Raw genomic sequence first — 25,718 nt, 5'->3', positions numbered from 1 at the left:
GTTGTGGTAGTGGTGGTGATTGTGGCGGTATGGTTGTGGTAGTGGTGTGGTGAGTAGTGGTTGTGATGATTGGCAGTGATGAAGATGATGGAAAACAATGACCAATTAGTGACCACCGTTATCAACAGCTAATGAGATATTGCAAGAGTTAGTATTAATGATTATGCATTGGAGAAATAATTAATTGACTCATGTACAAGTTTCCCACTAACATCAATTAGATATATTTTAATTAATTTGTATTTCATCAACAAACATAAAACTGATAGAATATTTTATGTAATGGCTAATCTGCGTTTGACAAAAAATAGACATAGGTGGTTAGTTTTGTGATTAGATAGATAAATAGATAGATAGACAGACAGATAGACAGACTTATTACACACACACACACACACACACACACGCACTTACGCAAGCACTTACGCACGCACAGAGAGAGAGAGAGAGAGAGAGAGAGAGAGAGAGAGAGAGAGAGAGAGACTATATATAAGACGAAAACAGTTAATACAGTATTACAAAGAAAAATGGTACGTAAATCTCGCCACATTCTTACCAGCCTCAGCAAACTCAGAGGCAGAAAAAGTGTATGCCTTTTGGTCGAAGACAGGTGGTTCTCTGGTATCTTGGACGCGCAGGTAGATGGGGACCGATGCTGTCTTGCGAGCTGACCTTAAGACGCCTGTGTTGGGGGGAGGGGGGAAGATTGTGTTGGAGTAAGGGAATTGTAACGGAGGTGGTGGAGGCAATTGGAGTTTAAAAAAATAAGAATTGAGTTAAATCTGAGCAGGAAACAAATTACAAATCATTTTCAAGCAGAAAAGGTAAATGAAGAACAAATCATTTACATTTCTAGGCAAAATGCAAATGAGATAATTGCAACCAATTATTTGTTAAGTTAAAGTAATTAGAACACAAAACAAATTTAAAATTTTCAGAAAAAGCTACAGTAAAAGTTGAATAAATTACTTTTCAAACAAGAAGTACATGCAAAACGAAACCAATACATTTTCTAGTAAAAAGGTGAGTTAGAAAGCAAATTGGTTAGAGTTTCAAGCTAAAAGGGTACATTTGAAACAATTACAGTTTCTAGCTAAAAATGTAATTACAAAAATAATAACATTTTGCAACTCCAAAAGTAAAATATTAAACAAGTCTTGTCAAAAAGTAATTTATATAACAATTACATTTTCCACCCAAAAAATAAAATATAAAAAGAATGGCGATTTCTAGCCAGTGAAGTATATTATAGTACCAAAAAAAAAATGCCTTACTCTGATCCTCACTGAACACATAGAACAGATATATATTTGGGAGATTAAAGGATATTTCGTTTTTTTTTTATCAGTATTAAGATGTCTATTTAAAAAAGTAAATTAGCATCCAAACTAACTGCATTTTCTAGCTCCTTCCCACAAAAAAATAAAAACGAAATGTGTTAAATTTTTCTGGTAAAAAATGGTAAATTAGGGCACGATGCCAATTAATTACTGTAACCCTACCCCTCGAAAAACAGCATAGAAAAATAAACAAATAAAAAAAAATAAGTAACACAAACAACCATCAAACTTCAAAAACTAACTAAATCATAAAAAAGCGTATGTACAAGGTAAATTCCAGTCCCAAAATTCACAGGCGTCTCTCTCACCTTGGTCCTCGGCGTACACGTAAAGCAGGTACTCCCCGTTGGTGTGCTCGTAATCAAGGGGCTTTATATTGTACAACACGCCCCCTTCGTCGATGGCAAAGGTCTCGGGGTCACTCACACTGTACCGAATGAGCCCGTTCATGTCGAGGTCGTCGTCTGTAGCGTGTACCTGTGATTGGAGGATTGAGGATGAGGTGACTGGGATTGGGGATTAGGTGACAGGGATTGGGGATTGGGGATTAGGTGACTGGGTGATTACAGATTGGGGATTAGGTGACTGGAGATTGGGGATTGGGGACTGAGTGACTGGGAGACTGGGAATTCGGGATTAGGTGATTGGGAGCTGAGGGTGTGATTAAGATTATGTGAATTGGATTAGGTGACTGGAACTAGGGATTTTGTTGCCTTCTCTACTCAGTAAAGAACCTTTGAATTAATAGGTAAATCATAAAAGCAGGAAGCAGGATATCGAGAAACGGTAGCGAGGAAAATGGGAGCAGGAGGGAGGTGGAAATGAAATCAGAAGATAAGGGTACAGAGAAAGGAGGAAATAACAGATAAATGAAGGTGTGGGGAAGATAAGGAAGGAAGAGCGGCAGGAAGCGAAGATAAGATAAAGATAACTGGGAGATAAAGGGAAGCTGAAGAGGAAGAGGCGTGAGAAAGGAAGGTATTAATAAGGAGCAATAACGAATCTCCTTATTTTTGTTATCCAGTCCATTTCGCGCAAGCCATATACATTCCTTAATCCTAAAAGGCTCCTATGGCTCACTCTCAGTTAGAAAAAATCGTCTAGGTGGAACAGTATAGTAGAGCTGCCCCACTCATAAGAGGTTAGCAGTCCTATTTCTATTGCCCTCATGCTTTATATCTTATACTCACTCCACCCATACTTAACTGCGGGCACTAACACGTTTTCATGTAGTCCTCTAATCCCTTGACAAGCCCTTCATAGCACCAGACACTCTTCTCTCCACATGCTGTACACATTAACCACTGTTTTCTAATTTGACATCACCACCACCACCACCACCACTACTATTACTGCTGCTACTACTACTACTACTACTACTACATCCTACCTGCAGTATAGAAGAGTGGACCTCCAAATTTTCAGGCACGGTTTCTTGGTACATCGTGTGGTCGAATTTGGGTTTATACTGATTCTCGAGGTTCCTCTTCCTCATCCGCCTCAACTCTCGGTGGTGGCGGACCTTGTGGTTGTTCTGCAGGTGGAGGGAGAACATCCTGACCAAATTGCATGGTGAACAAGAACTCATAGCTGGGTAGTGTCAAATTGTATTGCTTGGTTTTATTTTTTATTTTTTACAGTTTAGCTGTGAGGTGCTTAGTAGCTCTGTGAATTAAGATAAAGTTAGTAGCAAAAACGAGCATCATGATAAACAGATTAAGCTAAAAAAAAAAAAACCAGTGTAAAGAGTCTGATAGTTGTAAAAGTAAATATAAGAGTAAGACATGTGATAATAAACACCATACAAAGTCAGGAAAGCCTGGTTGTAAACAGTTTGGTAGCTTTATGGGTTAAACTGACAGCATAAAGTAATAGTCTTATACCGCATTTAAGCAACAACAGCAACAACAAAAAAGTAAATACGATACCTGATCTCTATAGTGACGATGGTGATGTGTGGTTGGGTGGTTGAGAGAGTGATTAAAGCTGATGGCATAATAACTATCGGCTAGGCTGTTTGAGGGGTAATGACTGGATGAATAGGTGGATGGGTGGGTGTTTTTATACGTGGGATTTTGGCGTGGATGGGTGTAAGTGGGCGAGCGGTCATTACTGTACGTGGGGGAGTAGTAGGATGAGTGGGTGTAGGTGGGTGTGTGGGTGTCAGAGTGTGTGGGTATGTGGTTTAAGGAGCGGGTGTGTGACTGGGTGTAGGTGTGGGAGGGAGGGGGATGGTTGGAGGTGATCCAGTCTTCTCCATTTTCCCTTTTCTCCCTCCGGCTGTATCCTGACTGGGACCCTGAAAAGAAATAGAAAAGAGTATTTAGTCTCCAAATTTTAAGGGAAATAGATAGGTAATATTTACTGTTCCAATTTTAAAAGAAAAAGAAAAGGAATATTTAGTCTCACATTTTAAAAGGAATAGAAAAAGGAAAATTTAGTATCGAGATTTTAAAAGAAATACAGAAGGTAGTATTTAGGTTCCAGAATTTCATGGACTTTCGTATATTATTAAAATCTTTATAAAATATTCTTTAGTTAGCCATTATAAAGAACTCCTACGCTAAATAAAAGACACACACACACACACAAACTCCCCACACTACGCTCACCCCCTCCCCTACAAACACACTCACCCACACAAACAAACACACATCCTAAGCGTGTACTGACAAACATTCCCTCAGCTACGACACGCATCGGTCGAACCCGGAACCCAGTCGATTGCAGTCCTAAGTCTCCCCAAAGTTAGTACACCTCCCAAACTTCCCTCTGTGGGTAAGACATATAAACTCGGTAATTACGCCGCTCATTACGCTTTGAGAGAGTTTCCCCGTCATTGAGAAATTTTGGGCCCTGAAAGAGAGAGAGAGAGAGAGAGAGAGAGAGAGAGAGAGAGAGGAGAAAAACAGCATCCACCTCAAGTCGAGACCACGAAAAACTGAAGAGAGCATGAGGCAGTGACGCTCTCCTCTGATTGGCTGCCATTATAACTTTGGCGGGAGTCGGAGCCAATGGGAGACGCGGAAAGTAATAAGGGGGAAAACAAGAGAGACAGGACAGGGGAAAAAGGGAGTAATGCAGGGGGAAAGGGGGAAAATGAAGGGAAAAAGGGAATAATGCGGGGGAAAAGGGGGAAAATGAAGGGAAAAAGGGAAGTGATGCTGGAGAAAAGGGGAAAAATGAAGGGAAAAGGGGAGTAATGCGGGGGAAACATGGAGCAATGCAGGGGAAAAGGGAATAATGGAGGGGAAAAAGGGAGTAATGCAGGGGGAAAAGGGGGTAATGCAGAGGAAATAGGGAGTAATGCACGGGGAAAAGAAAGTAATGCAGGGGAAACGGAGTAATGAGGGGGAAAAGGGGAAAATGAAAGGAAAATTTTTTGCAGGGGATAAAAGGAGAAACAGTGGGGGAAAAGGGAGTAATGCAGGGGAATAAGGGAAAATCCAGGGAAAAAGGGGAAAATGAAGGGAAATGGAGGAGATGTAGGAAAATGGAGGAGAAAAGGGAAAAATCCGCTAGGAAAGAAAACGACTGACGAAACAGTAATGGGAAGAAACAGAAGATGGGGATGAAAGAAGGAAGAGATATGGGAGAAAGAAATAATGCGGAGAACGAGAAGAAAAGAGGAAGAAAAGGGAGGAAAAAAGAAAGAAGAGACATAAAAAAGAGAACTGTAGGAGGGAGATCAAAGTCAGAGAGGGAGATGACAGAAAAGTGACAGAAGAAAAGGGAAGTAATAGGAGAAAAGAGACAAGTCGGGGAAAAAAAAGCGGAAAGAATAGAAGGATTAGGGTAAAAGAGAAAGAAGATGCGAGAATAAGGAAAAAAAAAAAGAAGGAAATAGAAGGGAAAATGAAAGACAAAGGGAAGGAAGAAAAGGGATAAGAGAAGGAAGAAAAAGGTAACGATGGAGACAGAAAGAGGAAGAATGAAGCGAACCGGCAGATAAGAGAGAAAAATGGAAACAGAGAAGAAAAAAGAAAAAGAATGAAAACAAAAGAGGGAGTGAAAAAGAAGTAATGGGACGAGAAAGAAACCATAAGAAGGGAAAGAAAAAAGACACGAGAGAAGACAAGAGGAAATTGAGGAAGAAGATTATTAGGACGGAGGAAAAGGAAAGGAGAAAGTATGAAGTGGTATACAAAAAATGAACAGAAACAGAATAGAAAAGAGAGAGAGAGAGAGAGAGAGAGAGAGAGAGAGGATAAAGAAGGAAAAGGTAGAAAGAGGGACTATATTTCAAAGCCGAATAAAATCGTTTGAACAGCAGTAAAATGAGTATTCTGGTAAACAAATAAAGAAAATATGAAATGACCCATACTAATTCTGAGAAGGTTAGGGCATCACACGCCAAACAGTGGGTATCAGTGCTCAAAGGGTGTTGAAGAAGCCCCCCTATAAATGTGTTTTGGTATACTTATCCTAGAACACAAGAAGATTATATTTAGTAAAGAATGAGTCATAGGAGCCTGAAAGTGCTACGCTAACACAGTAGAGACAGTGGGCATTAGTGCTCAATGGGTGATAAAAGAGACCAGTAAGGATTTCTTTTTAGTGCCATTTAATCCCTCTTTTGAGATCCTCCGAATGACTCCCTCTGGGCTCGTGTAAAATCCAGCTGTTACTATTCTCAGTGTTAATCCTTCCCTGCCGTTCTCTCTCTCTCAGTGTGTGTGTGTGTGTGTGTGTGTGTGTGTGTGTGTGTGTGTGTGTGTGTGTGTGTGTGTGTGTGTGTGTGTGTGTGTGTGTGTGTGTGTGTGTGTGTGTGTGTGTGTGTGTGTGTGTGTGTGTGTGTGGAGGGCGAAAAATGATAGCGAAGACGATTCTGATGTAAACAAAAGATTTACAGCATTTCAGTGAGAAACCAGGAGGCAAAGAAGTTTCTCTCTCTCTCTCTCTCTCTGTCTCTCTCTCTGTCTCTGTCTGTCTCTCTCTTTCTCTCTCTCTCTCTCTCTCTCTGTTTTTCTCACCTCATATCTGCCATAATCAGGGGCTTCTTATGCAAATGGCCGCCCGGATTAGGTATTCAGAAATTGACCCCAGTAATCAGGTTTGGGGGCTCGGCTTACGCGAGAGAGAGAGAGAGAGAGAGAGAGAGAGAGAGAGAGAGAGAGAGAGAGAGAGAGAGAGAGAGAGAGAGACTACAGCGTTAGTGAACATGAAGGAGAATGAGTGTGGAAATTTAACGAGAAAGAGAGAGAGAGAGAGAGAGAGAGAGAGAGAGAGAGAGAGAGAGAGAGAGAGAGAGAGAGAGAGAGAGAGAGAGAGAGAGAGAGAGAGATTTAATGACACAGCCGCCTTGACGCGTTGGCCATAATGGAATGAGAAAGAAAGAAGCTTAAAAAAGAATTTGCACCTACATCCCGTGTATCCACGTATTCCCTGCGTGCCGTAAAAGGGATTAACACTCAGGCTCCTATGAAATCGTCTTGCTTTAGCTAAAATAGAATGTAAGAATTGAACCTTCTGGGAGAGGACTGATATTAAGCAGAGATGTGACGAAGATGCCTACGACTACGATACGACTACGACTACGACTATAACGATTTCTATAGTTCGTTCACTTTCACTTGGCGGAGAGTTTCGTCCTTTTGAAGCTTGTTTCTCGCACCCCATTGGCAGAGTAAGACAATATTACGACTCAATATCCTTTCCATAGCACTTCTTCGTGACTAGCACCATACTCTAGTGCTAATTTCTTATTACGTCTCGACATTCAATATGGAGAGATGGCAATTTTACGCCTCGCAAAAGTGAACGGAGTAAAAGTCACTTCAATGATAATGATGATGATGATGATGATGATGATGATGATGATGATGATGATGAACCAGATGAAGGAACTACAAGAGTAAAGGCAGTTTATTGATGTATTGTTTGTTGAAGCATCTGTCGTCTCTGTTGATGAGTTTGTTGTCTTTGCAAGCCTAACGAGGATAATTGCTGACAAGTAAATTGGATGGGACACACACACACACACACACACACACACACACACACACACACACACACAAACTCCATAGGCACAGACAAACACCCGCCACACCAACTAAAAACACGAGGAACACTGCACTTGTCCAGCCCAAAACAAACTGGCCCTCTAGTGGCACTTCTCTCAATCAGCCTTAATTTGGGTGGATGGTACTTCCCACTGAAACCCAATTACTTCAAAGAGGCCCTCCAGAAACCACGAAAGGAAGACGGAAGGGAGAGATGGAGGGGAATGTAGGGAGGGAGGAAGGGAGATAAATAGGGAGGCAGGGAGGAAGGGAGATAAAGAGGCAGGAGGGAAATGAGGAGAGAAGTAGAGAGAGAATGAAAAAAAAGTTGCCCCACAGAAATCACGAATGGAGGACGGGAAGGAGGGATGGAAGGGGATGTAGAGAGCTAGGAAGGGAGATAAAGAGGGAGGAAGGAATGGAGAAGGGAGATGTAGGGGGAGAAATGGAAGTGGAAGTGGTATGAAAGAGTACAAAAGGAAAGGAAAGCAACAGTAAGACACCTAATGGTCCTTTCGTGGGATGGTGATGTAGCGAAAGGGAGAAGAGAATAAAGGAGAAAGGAGAAGAGGATGATGTAGGGAAAGAAATGAAGGAAGGAAGTAGGGAGATGTAATGAGGGAGGAGACAGGCAAGGAGGGAGACGCAGGAAGAGAAAAAGTAGGGAGGAAGGGGGGGGATGGAGAAGATGGGGGAAAGGATAAAAAGGGTATGGAGGAAGGGAGATGTGAGGGAAAAGAAGAGGGAGTGGGAAAAAAAAAAAGGAAATGTGTAAGAGATGATCAAAGGAATAAGAAGAACAGAAGAAGAAAGAAAGGAACAAGGAAGGAAAGTGGATAAGAGGGAGATGTAGAGAAGAATGGAAGAGGGAGGGATGAGAAATAAAAGGAAGGGAGGTGAGAGAGAGAGGAAGACAGAAGAGTGGACAGGCAGGCAGGGAAAGAGGAATGAATATTGATAGAGATATATAGACAGACGAGAGAGAGAGAGAGAGAGAGAATTATCGAGTTGGAGGGGTTTTGATATACCTCTCATTAACCCCTCCACCACAAGGGGGTTCTCCTGATGGGAATAACCAATCTCTCTGTCTGCTCATGTGTTTGTCTGTCTCTATATATCCGTCTATTTACCTGTGAATCTGTCTGTCTTTGTCTGTCTATCTGTCCGTATGTCTATATGTCTGCCCCATCTGTATCCATCTATCTATCCATCTATTTCTCTGTCTACCTATCTATCTACCATCCATCTATCTATCGATCTGTCTATGTCTGTCTGTCTCTCTCTCTCTCTCTCTCTTTCTCTCTCTCACTCTAGAAGAGAAACAAGAAGTGAACTAGATGAAACAGCAATAGATTTTGCACAAGAGAGTAAAAAAGGGATTTTTTTTTTTCTCTCTCTCTCTAGTTTTTCCATTCCATTCCAAGTTTTCCTTCGCTGTCGTAGGTTCCTCCCCCCCCCCTCTCTCTCTCATACACACACACACAACCACCCTGGGTAAAAGTCCACCGACCCAATTAAAACAGGTAATTTCCTTGTTGTATTCCCTCCCTCCAAGCTGTCACAAGGGATCAGACGGGGTGTTACTCTCTCACTTTCTCACTTTCTCTCACTTTTTTCTCTCCGTTTTTTTCCTTGTTTTATTGGGGTGTTACTCACTCACTTTCTCACTTTCTCATTTTCTCTCCCTTTTTCTCTGTCTCTTTTATCTTTGTCTGGCACTACTTCTCTGCCTGTCTACCTATCCCTGTGCCTGTGTTGCCCTATGTATGTGTGTATGTATATATGTATGTATGTATGCATTAATGCGTCCTTATGTACTGTATATATATATATGTGTGTGTGTGTGTGTGTGTGTGTGTGTGTGTGTGTGTGTGTGTGTGTGTAGTTACCTATCTGTCTGTTATTCTGCTTGTCTGTCTGTCTGTCTCTATCTATCCATCTACCTGTTTATCTATCTAGCGATCCATTTATCTATCGGTCAGTTCATCGGTCTATAGCCTGTCTGTCTGTCTGAATGAAATAATGAAGACACACAAGTAAACAGTAGCGACAAACAGAGATAAACAGATAGACAGAAAATGAATATGAGAAAAAAAAATACAGATACATGAGAATATTCAAACAGAGTGTAAGTATATAATGAGAGACAGATAATTAGGTATAGATAGATAGATAGATGGAGAGAGAGAGAGAGAGAGAGAGAGAGAGAGAGAGAGAGAGAGAGAGAGAGAGAGAGGGGAGATATAGGCGAACAGACAGACACACAAAGAGAAACAGATAGATACAAGGATAGACAGAGACAGGCAGAGTGATAGACAGGCAGATACAGACAGACTGAGAGACAGGCAGTCAGACAGATAGATAAAGACAGATATACAAATGTCAAATAGCCAACACGCACCCTATCCAGTATGCAAACTGCGTATACTGTTCTCTATCCACCAAGGGACCGACATACAGGAAAAAGTAGGCTACAAACACACCCATGAAAAATACAACACAGAAGTATACACAGTAGTTGGAAAGTACAAAAAAAAAAAAACTACAAAAAGTACACCAGGAACGTAATGCCGTGAGTTGAAAAAATAAGAATAAAAAAATACAAACACAACTACACATAATACAACTGAGAAGCATCGTCTTCGAGTTGAAAAATGAAGAAAAAAAAAGAATACAGAATACGCCTACGAAAAATACAGCAAGCAGAGAAAGTAATGAGGTGACGAAAAATACAGCTAGCAGAATAGGTACTGAGGCAACGAAACAAACAAAATACATAATACGTCTATGGAAAATACAGGACCCACAAAAGTACTGGGGTGTGTTGAAAAATACAAAGAAGAATACAGTCATACACAGAAAAATACAGTGCAGGAATATTGGCATCTGCTGAAAAAAAAGAGTACGAAAAAATAGAATACAAACGTGGCTACAAAAAATACAGCAGGCACAGAGGTATTGGCGTGGCTGTGAAATACAACCTGGATTTAGGGTGGGTGCCGGAGCAAGACCCGTATCGTACGTAACACGGTATTGCCTGAACAAGTAGAACGAGGGGAAATATCAGTGAATTCTGTGATATATATACGGCTGAGCGGGCACGGGAAGGGGGAGGGGGAGGGGAGTGAGGGAAATGGGAAAGGGGATGGGGAGGGAAGTGAGAGAAATGGGAAGGGGATGGGGGAAAAGGAGGATATAGAATAGGGGACTGGGAAATGAAGGGGAGTGAGGGCAAGAGGAGGGAGTTGAGGAAGAGAGGGGATATGGAGGATGGGATGGTGAAGCGAGGGGATATGGAGTTTGGGATGGGAACTGGAAGGGCCATGGATGGGGAGAGGAAGCGGGAAATGTCAGGAGGGGGAGAGTAGATGTGGGGAAGGGAAATGGGAAGCTGGGAGGAAGAAAGGGAGAAGGATGTGAGGAGAGGAAAGGAGGGATGCGAATGAGGTGGGTGGGAGGAAAGTATGAAGAGAGAAAGGGGTTATGGGGAGGAGCAAGGGAACGTGAGAGAATGGGGAGGGGGAAGACAAGACGAATGAGGGATGTGGGAAGGAGAAAGGAGGAAAAATGTGGGGAAGAGAAGGGGGTAGAGGAGAGCTGTGGGACAGACCGGGGAAGGGAAGGTGGATGGGGCGGGGAGGTTGATGGGAACATGACGAAAGAGGAGGGGTGTGAGGAGGGGGCGAGAGGAAGGCTGGGACGAGAGAGATGGGAGGGAGGAGGGATGTAGAGAGGAGGAAGAGGGAGGGGAGAGGGGGGGCTGTGAGGAGGAGGGAAAGGAAGGGGGAAAAAGTGGGGAAAAGTGGTGTAAATGAAGAGGGGGTCAATTTCATCTCTGTTTTCTCATCTATTTTATTTTTTGCTGTGATTCTATTCAGGACATGGGGTTGGAAATTGATGGGGGTCAGAATTTGGGAGAGGACTGGGGCTCACTCCGCTTTTTTTTTTTTTTTAATCAACTCTGTAAGCTGCCTTTTTACCTATTGTTTTTTTGCCTTTAAAAAATTTACTTTCATTTTTTTTTTCATTAACGATAGTGGATATGGAGGTGGGGTGAGGTTGGGCTGGTAGTCGCTTCGCCCTCTTATACTTTGTTTTCCTTTCATTTCCCTTTCTTTGATTTCGTTTGTTTCATTTGTTATGTATTATTCGTCTTGGTACCCGATTTAGCTAGAATTAATCCGACCATGAGAGGGTTAAGGAGGGATTTGAGTTTGATAGGGATATGATAAAAAGGGCATTTCATCTCGCTTGGTGTGTGTGTGTGTGTGTGTGTGTGTGTGTGTGTGTGTGTGTGTGTGTGTGTGTGTGTGTGTGTGTGTGTGTGTGTGTGTGTGTGTGTGTGTGTGTGTGTGTGTGTGTGTCAACTTTTTTAACATCTACTCTACTTTTTGTTATGATTTTTCTAGGGTCCTTCTCCCTCCCTACTCATAAAAAAACTTGGCAAAAAATGTTATACACTTCCCTTTCCGTGTTTATGGGAATTTTTGGCAGATTTTTTTTTTTTTTTTTTTGCCTCAGCAATGGAGTGTTTCATATATATACATACATACATACACATATACATATATCTATCTATCTATCTATAGCTATCTATCTATCTATATACGTTCTTCTTTTTTTTTCTAAGGACTCGTTACTAGATGTGTTATTAAGCCTCTATTTTTTCTCTCTCCCCTTGAAGTCTTATATTCAATTTCTATTGCATTTTCTAAGTCAAATTTCATCTGCATGCGAATATTCCAAGTTTTTTACATATATTTTAAAAATCCTTAGTAATTCATTCTAGCTTCATCCAGACAATTTCATCACCAGAGGGAATCACAGAAATAAGTGATTTAAAACAACTTGTGTACTGACCTAGCCCCGGACCCCTACGCTCCTGTTTGTATGGGACACAATGGGGCTAACTGATGGATGGGTAGAAAACCACTTCGCTTCGATGACGCATAATACAGGGTGTCAAATGAATAGTGTTACGTATTTTCATCATCATTGCTAATTACGTATTTGATATTTCCATCATTATTAATTATCACGTATTCACCATTAATACATATTCATCATTACGTATTCATCATTAATACATATTCATCATTATTACGTATCATCATCAATATCACGTATAATTCAGTATTACGGTATTTTCATCACTAATTTCACCTGCTGAAGTTACTGATAAATCTTACGGGAGAAAATAATGTCCCTCATAATTCGCCTTTAAAGTCAGTAATCATATTTCCATGACGGCTGAGACTTGGACCTGTGTTGATGTAACTTTTTTCCCCTCACTCAAAAAAGGGTCGTGACTAACCTCGTAAAACGTCACACACATATTTTTGGGACGCCCTGTATGTCTTGTTCTTGCCATCTTAGGACGATTTTGTTTCTCTCTCTCTCTCTCTCTCTCTCTCTCTCTCTCTCTCTTTCTCTCTCGCTCTTAAGGAAAGTAAAATATATTGAATTCGTGAAAAAAGTGAGCAAATGAAAGATAGGGTATAAAAGTGAGCGAGAAAGAAGCCGCCAAAACTGAGACATTACCGCTAAATGAATCTAATTATCGCTCAAGGGTGAAAATAGTCGAATTGGAGGTCTGCAGTTTCTCTCACTTTCTCTCTTTCTTTTTCGACTTATTTCTTTCTCACCTTCTTTCTCTCCTGTTTTTCTCTATCTTTTGATTTTCTTTTTCTGTTTTCGTTTCTTTGTTTCCTACTTGTTTCTTCATTTTACTCTCCTTTTTGTCGCCGCTGATAATGTAGTCGCCTGCGCCTGTGTGTGTGTGTGTGTGTGTGTGTGTGTGTGTGTGTTACCAAAATACCTCAAAAGCAAGAGGGCAAATTGTATCCAAACTTTGTGGGCAGTATCCCGGGATGTGTGGCTTGAACTGATTAGAATTTGGAGAAGCTGTGATGATATGCCTCCGATTGCCAGAGGATTACTGATCCAGTTTCTTAGTGATGGTGGGCGATACGCATTCTTGGATAAATGCTTTGGTTGTCCTCTTTCTTCTGTATTCTGTCTTTTTCTACCATTCCTCCATTCCTCGTTCTTTCTCCTACTTCCACATCTTTCTTTTCTTTTTCGATATTGTGATCTTTCTATTCTCGTTTTCGCAAGGCAGTTGTAATCACCTGCGACTTTCCAATTCGAAAAAGGTGATTGTTGAGTTGAATTATTTGCAAAAGTGATATATGGATGGCAATAAACGCATATATGTTCTACTATATACTCATGAAGGGGATATGTTTATATATTTTGTCTATACATATAACTACAGGGGCAGTTTCCTCCCCACTGCTGCGAATCTTACATATATTTCGACTAACTCATCCTGGTCTCATTACTTTATGGTGGGGAGACAGGGAGAGGGTAGGGAGTAGGGCTGGGATGGAAGGTGGGTAGGGACAGGAAGGGGAAGGGAAATGAGGGTGGGGTATGTGGGGGAGATAGGGGGATGGGATAGGGTGGGGTATCTGGGGGTGTGGGGGATATGAGGAGGAAGGGTAGGGTTGGGAAAGGGGGATGGACCAGGTGTCTCCCTTAACGATGTGTTTGACGAGGTAAAAACAAACAGCGGTGTGAGGCGGGCGGTCTTGTCACGTCTGCCTTTCACTCACACCCTCTCACACCTTTACCTGTACCTCTCACACCTTAACCTGCACCTCTCACACCATTACCTGAACCTCTCACACCTTTACCTGTACCTATAACACCTTTACCTCTCACTTGTTTACCTCTCACACCTTTACTTTTCACATCTTACTTGTACATTTAACACCTGTGTCTCTCATTACCTCTTACACTTTTACCCCTCACATCTTTACCTCATCTTCTAAGGGATGAAAACTGTTTACATAACTTTTGTAATGCTCGGAACTTTCCATATCATAAACCGGTCTGGATTTAAAATGAAATTACTGGTTAATGTATGTTCAAAAAATATACGGTATTTGATAATTGGACGATATCTTCTATGTAACTTATGTCTGTCTGTCTGTCTGTCTGTCTGCCTCTCTCTCTCTCTCTCTCTCTCTCTCTCTCTCTCTCTCTCTCTCTCTCTCCACAGTGCTATGGAAAGCGCGTCGTCTTTACTCTTAACATCCCTCAAAAACACCTCTAAACTTTTATTGCCGTCTCTTAACGCTTCCCCCAAGAGAAGCCGCCAAGAAATTCAAGGACAAGATGGACGAACAGTGGGAGAACGACAGCGATACATACTGAAACACCCACAAATTTAAATCTACCTAGTGCTCACAACAATATAAATTTTCGTTCACAGATTGGAGAGCCTGTAATTCCTAGACGAACTGTAGAAGAAATATTACGAAATACACTGAAACACCTATATATTTTAATCTATCTAGTGTTCACAATAATACCAGTTTTCGTTCACCGTCGACTGGACATCCCTATAGAGGAAGTTTCGGAATTGTTTTTTAATATCCCTTTCCGACAGGCGTCAAAAAACTCTTAAAAGGCTTTGTGTGGGGAAAGTTTTATTTACTTGGATACTTTAAGGATCTCTTCTTTCTTTCTTTCTTTCTTCTTCTTCTACTACTACAACAACAACAACAACTACTACTACTACTACTACTACTGCTACTACTACAACTACTACTACTTCGCCTTCCTCTTCTTCTTCTTCGTTTTTTCTTTTTTTAATTTTTTTCTTTCTCTTCCTTTTTCTTTCTTCCAATCTTCATCTTCTATTTCTTCTTCTTTTCTTCTTCTTCTTTTTTTTCTTCTTCTTCTTTCTTTCTTCTTCTTCTTCTTATCTTGAAAACTCCACTGATATCCCCTTCACTACAATGACCTATTAATTTAGTTTATTCTTGTGTCCTCCAAGTAATCTTATCCAACTAAGAAACAACTCGAACTAAAGGGGTTAAGACAGGTTGCATCTTAACCCCTCCAGTTCGAAAAAAGTCTCCCCTGAGCTGAAGAAACTCGTCTGGAGTAGCAAAGAAAATGGCGTACTCAGTCTGAAGGATACATACCGGAAAAAAAAAAAAAAAAAAAAGCCTCCCTTAAGATGAATAGAGATAGATTCTAAGTGGCTTTGGAGATTTCGCAACACCAATTACTTAGAGACTTATTCTGCATTTTTTTTTTTTTTTACAGAAGATGGAAGTGGAAGGAAAGCTAATTATGTAAAAGAAAAAAAATCCATACGCCACATTACAGGTGTCCTCCATTCATTAAAAAAACAAAACAAAAAAATCTGTAACCTCTTTTATGCTATTGATGGAAAGTATGTCGGTGAATATACTTGCATACCAGGGAATGTTAAGGTGTAAGAAATGAATCTCTAAGGACAAGGTGTTACGAAGCCTCCTATGCCACCGAGAAAGCAGTATAATAATCTGGCTATCAGTACAATTACATGTCCAAAACGTCCCTCTTCCTCTCCCTCCCTCCTCTCACCAGTATCGACAATTCTCTCAACTTCTCCCTCTCATTCCCTCTCCTTCACCCTCTCACAACGATTTACGGTCCCAGTTCACCTCAGTTCTTACAGTCACTCCCACTTATTCCCTATTTTTCACCCTCTCCTGCATTCTGCATCTCTATCGTGTCTTCCCCACTCCTTACTCCTCTCCCAACCTCTTCCTCCAACACCCTCTCCCTCTGACTCTTCCTCCCCTACCTCCCTCCCCCCCTTACTCCCTCTTCCCCATTTCTCTCTCCCACTTCCTCTCCTCCTCGCTTTCTCTCACCCATCTTCCTCTTACCTTCTCCCAACTACGCCTTACCACCTCAGCACACCTCAGATATCTTAATCTAACTTCCTCAGTCCCTCGCTCTCGGCTCCACCATACACCCTCCCCCTCCTCCCATTCCCCCTCCGCTCATTTCTCCCGGCCTTCACCCCCACTCCCCCCACTCCAACCCCATTCTCTCCCCCTCAGCCGAACTCCTCCCAAAAGAGTATGTTACCAAATAATTCCATTCTTATATAATTAACCTAACTAATCCTAACTTCCTCTCATCTCATGTAAATCACCCTTTCACTTCCCCTTCCTTCCCCTTTCACTTCCCCTCCCTCTCCTGCTTTCCCTATTTAGCTGCCTCCTCCCTCCTTCTCCCCCACAGAGAGAGTATATGTCACAGTGTAATTCCAATCCTTTTTGAAAAGCTAACCTAACCTAACATAACCGGACGCCCTCTCACTCCCTCTACTTCTTCCTCTCACCCCTCGTTCTCCAGCTTTCTCAACCTTTCCTCCTCCCCCACCCCTCCTCTCTCTCTCTCTCTTTCTCAACATCTAACCCACTCTGACCTACCCAAACGTTCCCCTTACTCCCCCTCTCGTCCCCCCACAGCCCCGGCCCACATAGCAGTACGTGTCACAGCATAATTCCACTCGTCTATCAATACCCTAACCTCCTCGAAGCGCGTATTTCTTTACCAGGAGGCGAACACAAGTCGATAATAGATCCGTGTGTCGGGGTGGGGTTAGTCGGGTTGAGGTCCAGGGGTGGACTCTTTTGTAAAGTGTATTTGGACTTCTACTGCAGTTGGATGGTCGATACAGTCCCCCCTTTACAGTTACACACATGCACGCAAGCAGACACACACACACACACACACACACACACACACACACACACACACACACACACACACACACACACAAAACCATACAAAATTATTGAACCAGTTGTTAGAGGACGTTGTAAGTTGTGTGTGCCAATACTGTTCATAAGCGTAAAGAAATATAGGATACAGGGAGCATGAAAATTAAAAGCAGGACTAAATCCCGTAAAAACATAGGAAAAATATAAGACAAAGTAGGTAAGAGGAGCCAGGGTAAATCTCTTCGCCTCTCTTTTTACGATATCTTGGTTCCGGGTTCGAATACCAGCCGCGGCAGACATTAAAATCTCTCAATGACCTATTTTTTGGTTTAGTCTAGTTTTTGCCAGATGATTTTAGCATAGGAAGAGCATCAAGTAGCGCACAGGCTAATAAAGGCCATACCTAACCCCTCAATTTCAGTCTCTCCTTGTGGAACAGAATCGTCTGAGTGAAGAAAAAGAGAAAAGAAACATCGGACTGAAAGTATTGGATTGAGTGATAATTGTATGCCATTTAACTTGGACCAGATTTACTTCTTTTTGCAGCTTATTTCACGTCGCTCAACTTCGGTATAATACAGCACTACTGCTCGATATTTTTTCCACAACACATCTTCGTGACTAGCATCATATTCTAGTGTTCATCTGTTGTTTTAACCCAGAATTCGAGATGGAGATATGGATATGTTAAGCCAAGTTATAGTAAAAAAGAGTATAATATTTGTTCTTACACTGCAGATTAATGTAAATTGCATATACATACTCAGATACACAAACACACCTATTACCTGTGCACCACCCTCACTTTCGACACCCCTTCTTCAATCGTACCTAGCCTACATGGGGGAAAAGAATTCTGGCTATCACTCTACTTCGGTGTTGAGAATCCAGTCTTGCTATGAACCAGAGAATATTATGGACTGATAATGAAAGACGGAATTCAGTGAGAAGAAACGCTTACCTACTCACATACACACCCACCCAACCACCCACACCTATCCACACTCATACCCACACCCATACCCACACCCACACCCATACCCACACCCACACACATACCCATACCCACACACATACCCACACCCAGACACATACCCAAACCCACACATACTCACACCCACACCCACACACATACACACATTATCCCCCCCCACACACACATATTGCCCCATGCCTCCCACACTTACACACATATTCCCCCTCGCCCCGCACACACACACACACGCCGTTCCGATACATGTCCACAGCTACCGATAGTCCGATGATGAACAACTCACACGCAATTTACCAAACCAATTCGTCAACAAAATTATGCGCTTCGTTTGTTCTCGACAGCGGCTTCTGGCCAGCGACCGGTCCATGGCCAAAATCGACCTTATATACGGGTGGTCCGAGGGGTGAAAGTCCCTTAGATGGGAGGTAGGGCAGGTATTTATAAATCCAGAGCAAAATTCGACCTTATTCACAGATACTATAAGGCTGAGAGTCCGTTTTCACCCCGGCGAACTCGGGGGCTTTAATAGGTAAAATTGGAATATCGGTGTGGGGGGAAATACTTAATATTTCTTTGTCCCGTCCATGCCAGGCTGTCGATTGGAGATGTGTTTGGGATCGCCGCGTCCGAGGGTGATAGAGCGATGCTAAATTGCTTCGTAACCGCGTCTGTAATGGGCCGATACCCTCAAATGGCCAGGTGACTGTGGCATGTATGTATGTTGTCCTGTGGTTGTTTCTGTAACCGAGGAGTATTGATGGAGACCAAGGAATATTGATGGTGACCGAGGAATATTGATGGAGACCGAGGAATATTTATGGGGACCGAGGAATATTGATGGGGACCGAGGAATATTGATGGGGACCGAGGAATATTGATGGAGACCGAGGAATATTAATGGAGACCGAGGAATACTGATGGAGACCGAGAAATATTTATGGGGGGGGACCGAGGAATATTGATGGCGACCGAGGAATATTGATGGAGACCGAGGAATATTTATGGGGACCGAGGAATATTTATGGGGACCGAGGAATACTTAGGGGAACCAAGAAGTGTTTATGTAGTGTCACGTAACTGCTCCTGTAACTGAGGAATATATCTAAATTGCTCCTTAAACGCGTCTGTAATGGAGCAATACACTTTAAATGGCACTATAAATGAGGGATATTTGTGATCTGGCAGGAAGATATTTTTTTTCTGTGACCGATTGATATTTTATGAATTGCCACATAATCCCTTCTATAACTGAGGGGTCGTTCTAAAATACTCCTTCTTTCTGTCATGGAGTAATACGTTCAAACTTCGTGTTAACCACCTCTCTCTCTCTCTCTCTCTCTCTCTCTCACACACACACACACACACACACACACAGCTGTAATTTATCAGCGGGAAAAAACACGATAGAGCTAAAGAGGGACTGGTTCATAATAAATCGTAACAGCTGTGTTGTATTGCCATAGTACCCCCCTTTCTCTCTCTCTCTCTCTCTCTCTCTCAATATCTGCAGATGTGAGAAGAAAGCATCACAAACAATCCTCTTTCCTTTCTCTAATCACTTCACTCCGATGACGTATGTTTCACTCTATTCTTGCTGCCTTCAGACGATTTTATTCAGCTTAGGGGAGACATTTCAAATTGGAAGGGCTTGATACACCTCTCCTAACCTGACCATAATCGTCTGGTAGGAGCAAGAATATTGTAAATAATAATAATAGTAATAATAAAAATAGTAGTAGTAGTAGTAGTAGCAGCAGTAGTAGTAGTAGTAGTAGTAGTAGTAGTAGTAGTAGTAGTAGTAGTTGGGAGAAGGGGCTCAGGCAGAAATTTCATTCTCTCTAACGTAGGACTTTTTTTTTGAGAGAGAGAATTCACTGCTTTCTGATGGCATGACGTCACACCCACACTTCATAAAAAATACACTCACTAATAACAGTACATCAGTTCTAAAAATAATGTCCAGAGTTTAAAAAAAGAAAAAGAAATGAATACGCTAGACAGGAACGAAGAGGCTGTTATGTCATTTATAGAATTCGTAAAGACTTCCAAGTTAGCTTTACCCTCTCCATCCCACCTTACCTCCCCCATCCCACCTCTCCACTTACCCCCCTCCCTTCCCTTACCCCCAGTCCCATTACCACCCCATCCCCTCGTACCTTCTCCATCCCACCCCATCCTTTAGTGCCTTTATTTCTCATCCCTTACCCCCTCCCTTCTCTTACCCCTAAACACACTGCTACATCATCCTATTCTACCTCCGCCATCCCATCCTGTTCCATACTTTTCTATTTCCCATCCCTTAACCTCCACCCCAACCCTTGCTTCCACTATTCACAACCCTTCTTCTCTTACCCTCCCATCTCTGACCCCCTACCTTCCCTTATCTACAATTCCTTACCCCTCCCCAACATTACTTACCTCCTCCCTTCCTCTATTCCTCGTTCCTTACTTATCCAACCCTCAAACCCATTCTTTACCCCCCTTCCCTTTCCCTACCCTTCGTTCCTTAATCAACCCCTTGCCCCCTGCCTTCCCCCACCACTCATTCCTCACCCTCCCCATCCCTTCCTTGATATGGCTTCCTCCTCCCTATATAATAACCATTCCCAACTACTAAAAAAAAAAGGGTACATGAAACGGTGCATGGCAGGAGAACGGTACAATAGATATAAGGTACGTATGGAAAGACAGAGGACAGTGGTAGTGGACAACGGTGTGATGTAAGGTAGGAAGACTGTAATATGACGACAAGGATACAAGACACGGCAGAGAGGCAGAACAGTATTAGACAGTGGTACGGTGAAGGAGCGAACGAAGGCACAACCCACATAATACATCAAGAGAAGAAGGTGGTCGTTGTATGGTGAGGGAGGGTAGGATAGGTACAAGCCAAGTACGGTGAAATTGAGGATTATGTAGTGGTGGTAGACAGTGGTATGGTGTAGGCTTTCACTATTTAATGAACCTCTAGTCCTTTCCACTTCCTTTCCTTTCTCTGCATTCCTATTCCTTTCCATCCCAACCCCTTTCCTGCGTCTCCTGTTTCTCATCCACTCTTTCATACACTGTTTTAACTTTTCCCTTATTCGTTCCCCCTCTTCGACTGTCACATCCATCTCTCTTTTCTGGTTTACTCTCTTCATGTGTGTGTGTGTGTGTGTGTGTGTGTGTGTGTGTGTGTGTGTGTGTGTGAGAGAGAGAGAGAGAGAGAGAGAGAGAGAGAGAGAGAGTGGCGGCGGGCGTGGGAATAATGGATCAAAGGGGTGGTGAAAAAAGAGTGTGAGTTTATTTATGACGTGATATGACTGCTGACTGGACTCCCCGGACTGGATGTGATACTCAAACTCTACCTGGCCTCACTGACTGACTGACTGATTAAATGACTGACTGACTGACAAACTGAACACACTGCTACTTAACTGAGAGACTGACCAACCATCCAACTGAATTACAAGTCTGCCAACATAATATTTAATTCAGGCTTCCTTTTAGTCCATATTCTTACCTTCTTCGATCCTTCCCTCACCCACTTAGACACCTCCTCCATTCCTCAGCCGACCCGCACCCCCTCCTCCAATCAGCTGCCACCCCCACCTCCACTCCTCCACACACTGTTCAATCCTCCCCTTCTCCCTCCCTCCCTCCTCATATATCCCACAGTCCAAATTTTCTCCCTCACCCATCCCTTACCTTTCCTTCAGAACCTCCCACCATCCCACATTCACCCCCTCCAGTCCAGTCCCCTACCGTGTCCCCTTCCACTCCCAGTTCACCCTTCCCCTCACCTCCAGCACCTTCTATCTCCCACAATCCCTCCCTTCTTGAATCTCCTACCGATCGCACTCCAACTTCTACTCCCCTTGTCCACCTCCCAACTCCTCCTATGTCCCACAATCCCTTCCCCGCTTCCATATCCCTCAGAACCTCTCGCCCCTTCGTCCTCTATACACCACAATCCCTACCTTCCTTCCGAATCACTTACTGTCTCCACCCTCACTCCCACCCCCATCCCAGCATCTCCACATCCCTACCACAACCACCATCATATCCAATCCCACTCCCTCACCCCCTCCCAACATCTACACCCCTCATTCCCTCCCCCTCTCCCCCTCCACCTCCCTACCACTCCCAAACACTCCCTCCTTCACTCCTCCTAACCTATTATCACCTCAAAAGAAACTACCCTCACCTCAAATCCGTAATGGGATTAGGTTCTGGCAGGTAAGCGTATATTTTTGTCCATTTTTGTCCTGTGTCGGGTTAAAATCTAGCTATACGCTCATTCTTACTAACTCACGCAATCACACACACTGTCTGTCTGTCACACACACACACACACACACACACACACACACACACACACACACACACACACACACACACACACACACACACACACACACACACAATTTCTGTTATATCTGCGCCTCAGTATCCCTCCTTTTACTGAGCCCTCCCTTCCATCCTCCTCTTATTCCATTTTCCTTTCCCTTTCACCACTTCAGTTTCTTCTACTCCTCTTTTATTTCCCTTCTCACCTTTTTCCCACCCTTCTCTCAGCCCATCTCCCCCAGTCCCCAGTTCTCCTCCTTTCCACCCTCCCTTCCTTCCCTGCTGTTCACCCTGCCTTTACTCTTCCTTTCTTTCCTTTCTCCCTCCCATCTTTCTCTTTTCCATCCCTCTCCCTTCCAACCTCTTCCCTTCTTCTCCCTTCCAACCACCTCCCTTCCTCCCCTTTCCGTCTCAGATATCCCCTCCAATCTTAACTCCCCCCTAAACTCCCTCGCTCCCCCCAAGGCGGCATTGTAGGAGTGTATTTATGTGGCGCGTACACGGGTCGTATCATACATCATACATCACCCCAGCCCACCATTACAGTGCCTGAGCTGACCATTGCCTCACCACACACCACACACCACCACACACCACCACAACTACCACACACCTTACGTTCTCGGGGGATTTTCTGTTGTTTCTCCCTCGCTTTGGATGTCTGTTTGTGTCATATCTCATCTCTGTTTATCCGTCTGTCTGTCTATCTATCTATCTGTCTATCTATTTACCAATCTATCTGTTTATCTATCTGTCTGTTTATTCATCTCTCTAGCTAGTCATTTCCTGCTTTACAGTGTGTGAATTGAAAACTGCCTCGCCACACACCGCACCGCCACACGTCTTCCTTATTCTTTGGGGGACTTTCTTTCGCTCTGTGTGCCTGTCTGTCGGCTCTTGTCTCAATCAGTGGGTTCGGCCTGTCTATCTAATTTTCTATTTCTTTCAATATACAGTGTTTTTACTAATCATTTCACTATCCCACACCCTTTCCTTCTTCGGGTCTTGTCAATCAATCCACTGTCGCTCTGTCAATATCACTGTAATCCCTTCACTATCCATCTGTCTTCTCTCTCTCTCTTTCCAGCAGAATAATGTGTTCTCTGTCTCTCTGGGTCTCTGTCACTCTCACTGTGGCCCCTGTTTATCTATCAGTCGTCTCTCTGTCTCCATCTATTTGTCGGGCCATCCCTGTCTCTCCATCTCTATGTGTGTCCATCTCTCAACCATTACAGTATGTGTGAAATGACCACTGCCCTCTGTCACTGTCACCAATACTCTCACTCTCACTCAGTCACTCTCTCTCTCTCTCTCTCTCTCTCTCTCTCTCTCTCTCTCTCTCTCTCTCTCTTCTCTCGTCTCTCTCTCGCCTGTCATTTTTATGTATACATAAATCTTCCTCTTTATTCAGTCTTCCCCTCCGCAACGTCTCATCCGCAGTTCTTTCATTGCTCTCTGTCTGTCTGTCTGTCTGTCTGTCTCTCTCTTTCCAATTGCCCCGCTATGTCATCAGCTTCTACAACTTCATCAATTTATCAATTCTTTCGACACATCTGTTATTCTGACCATCAACAACACTCCCTCTCACCACTCCATCAACTCTCCTACTCCACAGCACTCCATCAACTCCCCTACCACCTCATCAATTCATCAGTTTACCATCAATTCTTCATCACCTCCCAGCACCACCTCTTCATCAACCCATCAAATCCTTCAGCACGTCACTAGCATTTCATCAACTTCCTCGGTACTTTGTAGCTCTCCCCACCACATCATCAATCCATCACTTCCTTGAACACCAACATTTCACTGATGCCCCTACTCGTCATCAATCCATCAATCTCTCAAGCACTTAAAAACACTACCACTTCGCCAATCTATCCCCTAAGCACTTCATTATCTCCTCCACTTCATCAATCCATCACCCTCCACCAGCACTTTATCACTCAATCATCTCTCTAAATGGCACTTCACAACCCTCCCCCACTGTTTCATCAATCTTTCACTTCCCCCGCTATCAGCACTTCATCAACACTTCATTGTCCCAACACTTCATCAGTTAGTCCATATCCCAAACACTTAAACTTCACCATCAATCCATCAACTCCCTCAACAGCACTTCACAACTCTCCTCCACTGCTGCATCAATCCTTCACTTTCCCCACCAATAGCACTTCATCAGAGCCCTCCACTTCCCCAACACTCCATCATCTCTCTCCGTAAACTCTCCACCCGTTCATCAATCCTTCACCTCCCCCAACGCCTAGCACTTCATCAGGCTGCCCCCCCCTCCGCCCCCCCATCATTATCGAGCCAAGAGGGGGCACTGCAGAGGAGGCACTAGTGAATATTACATGTCTCTGCCCTAACAAGCCACGCCTTCCCCCTCACCACAAGCGCTAGCAGGGAGCTGGGAATATCGTAGAAGGCGGTGAAGGAAGGATGGATAAGGAGGGAACTATCGATAGGGAAGGAAGGAAAGGGTAGGAGAAGAGATGGAGGAGAGAGAGAGAAGGAATAAAATAAGATAAACATTAACAGATAATATCCGTCTCGCCATAAGCACTAAAGAGCCTGGGAATACCATAGAAGGCGCTGAAGGAGAAGCAGATCAAGAAGGAGATGGAGAAGGAAAGAGGGAAGAGAGAGGAGGAATAAAATATGATAAATAATAAAGATAACTCCTTCGCCACATGCTCTAGAGGGACCTGGGAATGCCGTAGGAGGCGATGAAGGAGAGATGAATAAAGAGGGAGATGGAAAAGGAAAGAGGGAAGAGACAGGACGAATAAACTACGATAATAATAAATAATAAATGATCTAGGTATTTATATCAGCTGTAACAATTTATCTCCAAACCACAAGCTCTGAGGGGGCCTGGGACGGCGAAGAAGGGGTTGAAGGAGGAGTGGATGAGAGGGGCGATAAGAAGAAGGAGAAATTGTGGAGTGGGGAGAATAAGGCCTGGGACTGTCATAGGAGGGCGAGATAAAGAGAAGGATTAGGGAAGTGGGAGAATCACCACCACCACCACCACCAGGCACTACCACCACCACACCACCAGACACTACCACGACCGCCATCATCATTCACCACCACTACCATTATCCTCATCATCCACTACCACCACAGCCGATATCACTGTCATCACTATTATCATCCCCATCATCATGCGCAATCACAACCATTATCATCACTTACCATCACCACCACCATCATCATCTGCTGCACCTCCACATCAACATCACCATCATCATCATTACTATTTACTGAAGAAAACAAGGATTGGGAAGAGAGAGAGAGAGAGAGAGAGAGAGAGAGCAGTGGCTGTCGACTGAGAAGATGAAGGAGGGCAGGATAAAATAGGAGAGACAGAAGAGAAAGAAAAAAAAATAAAACAGAGCAGAGGAAATAAGAGTGTAAAAAATACAAATAAAGCAAGAGAATCAAGTCCCAGTGTCTTAGTAAAGGA

General features: G+C 43.2%; 1 protein-coding gene across 1 annotated transcript in view; it reads right to left on the bottom strand.

The window, feature by feature from the left end:
* Positions 1-25,718, bottom strand: part of LOC145413271 (DE-cadherin-like) — a 121,925-nt gene that overhangs the window by 39,270 nt on the left and 56,937 nt on the right. The window contains exons 3-6 of the mRNA XM_080283000.1: positions 3,269-3,639; positions 2,731-2,874; positions 1,649-1,817; positions 557-682 (exon numbers count right to left, since the gene is read on the bottom strand). Of these exons, the coding sequence (XP_080139126.1) occupies positions 557-682; positions 1,649-1,817; positions 2,731-2,874; positions 3,269-3,639 (810 nt within the window). The remainder of the gene's footprint in view (positions 1-556; positions 683-1,648; positions 1,818-2,730; positions 2,875-3,268; positions 3,640-25,718) is intronic.

The sequence above is a fragment of the Coenobita brevimanus genome, chromosome 95 (genome assembly GCF_032717465.1).
Source record: "Coenobita brevimanus isolate Jiangsu-jjx chromosome 95, ASM3271746v2, whole genome shotgun sequence".
NCBI classification, from domain to species: domain Eukaryota; kingdom Metazoa; phylum Arthropoda; class Malacostraca; order Decapoda; family Coenobitidae; genus Coenobita; species Coenobita brevimanus.
Note: the sequence above shows the minus strand (reverse complement) of the source record. Positions and strands in the feature narration are given on the sequence as shown.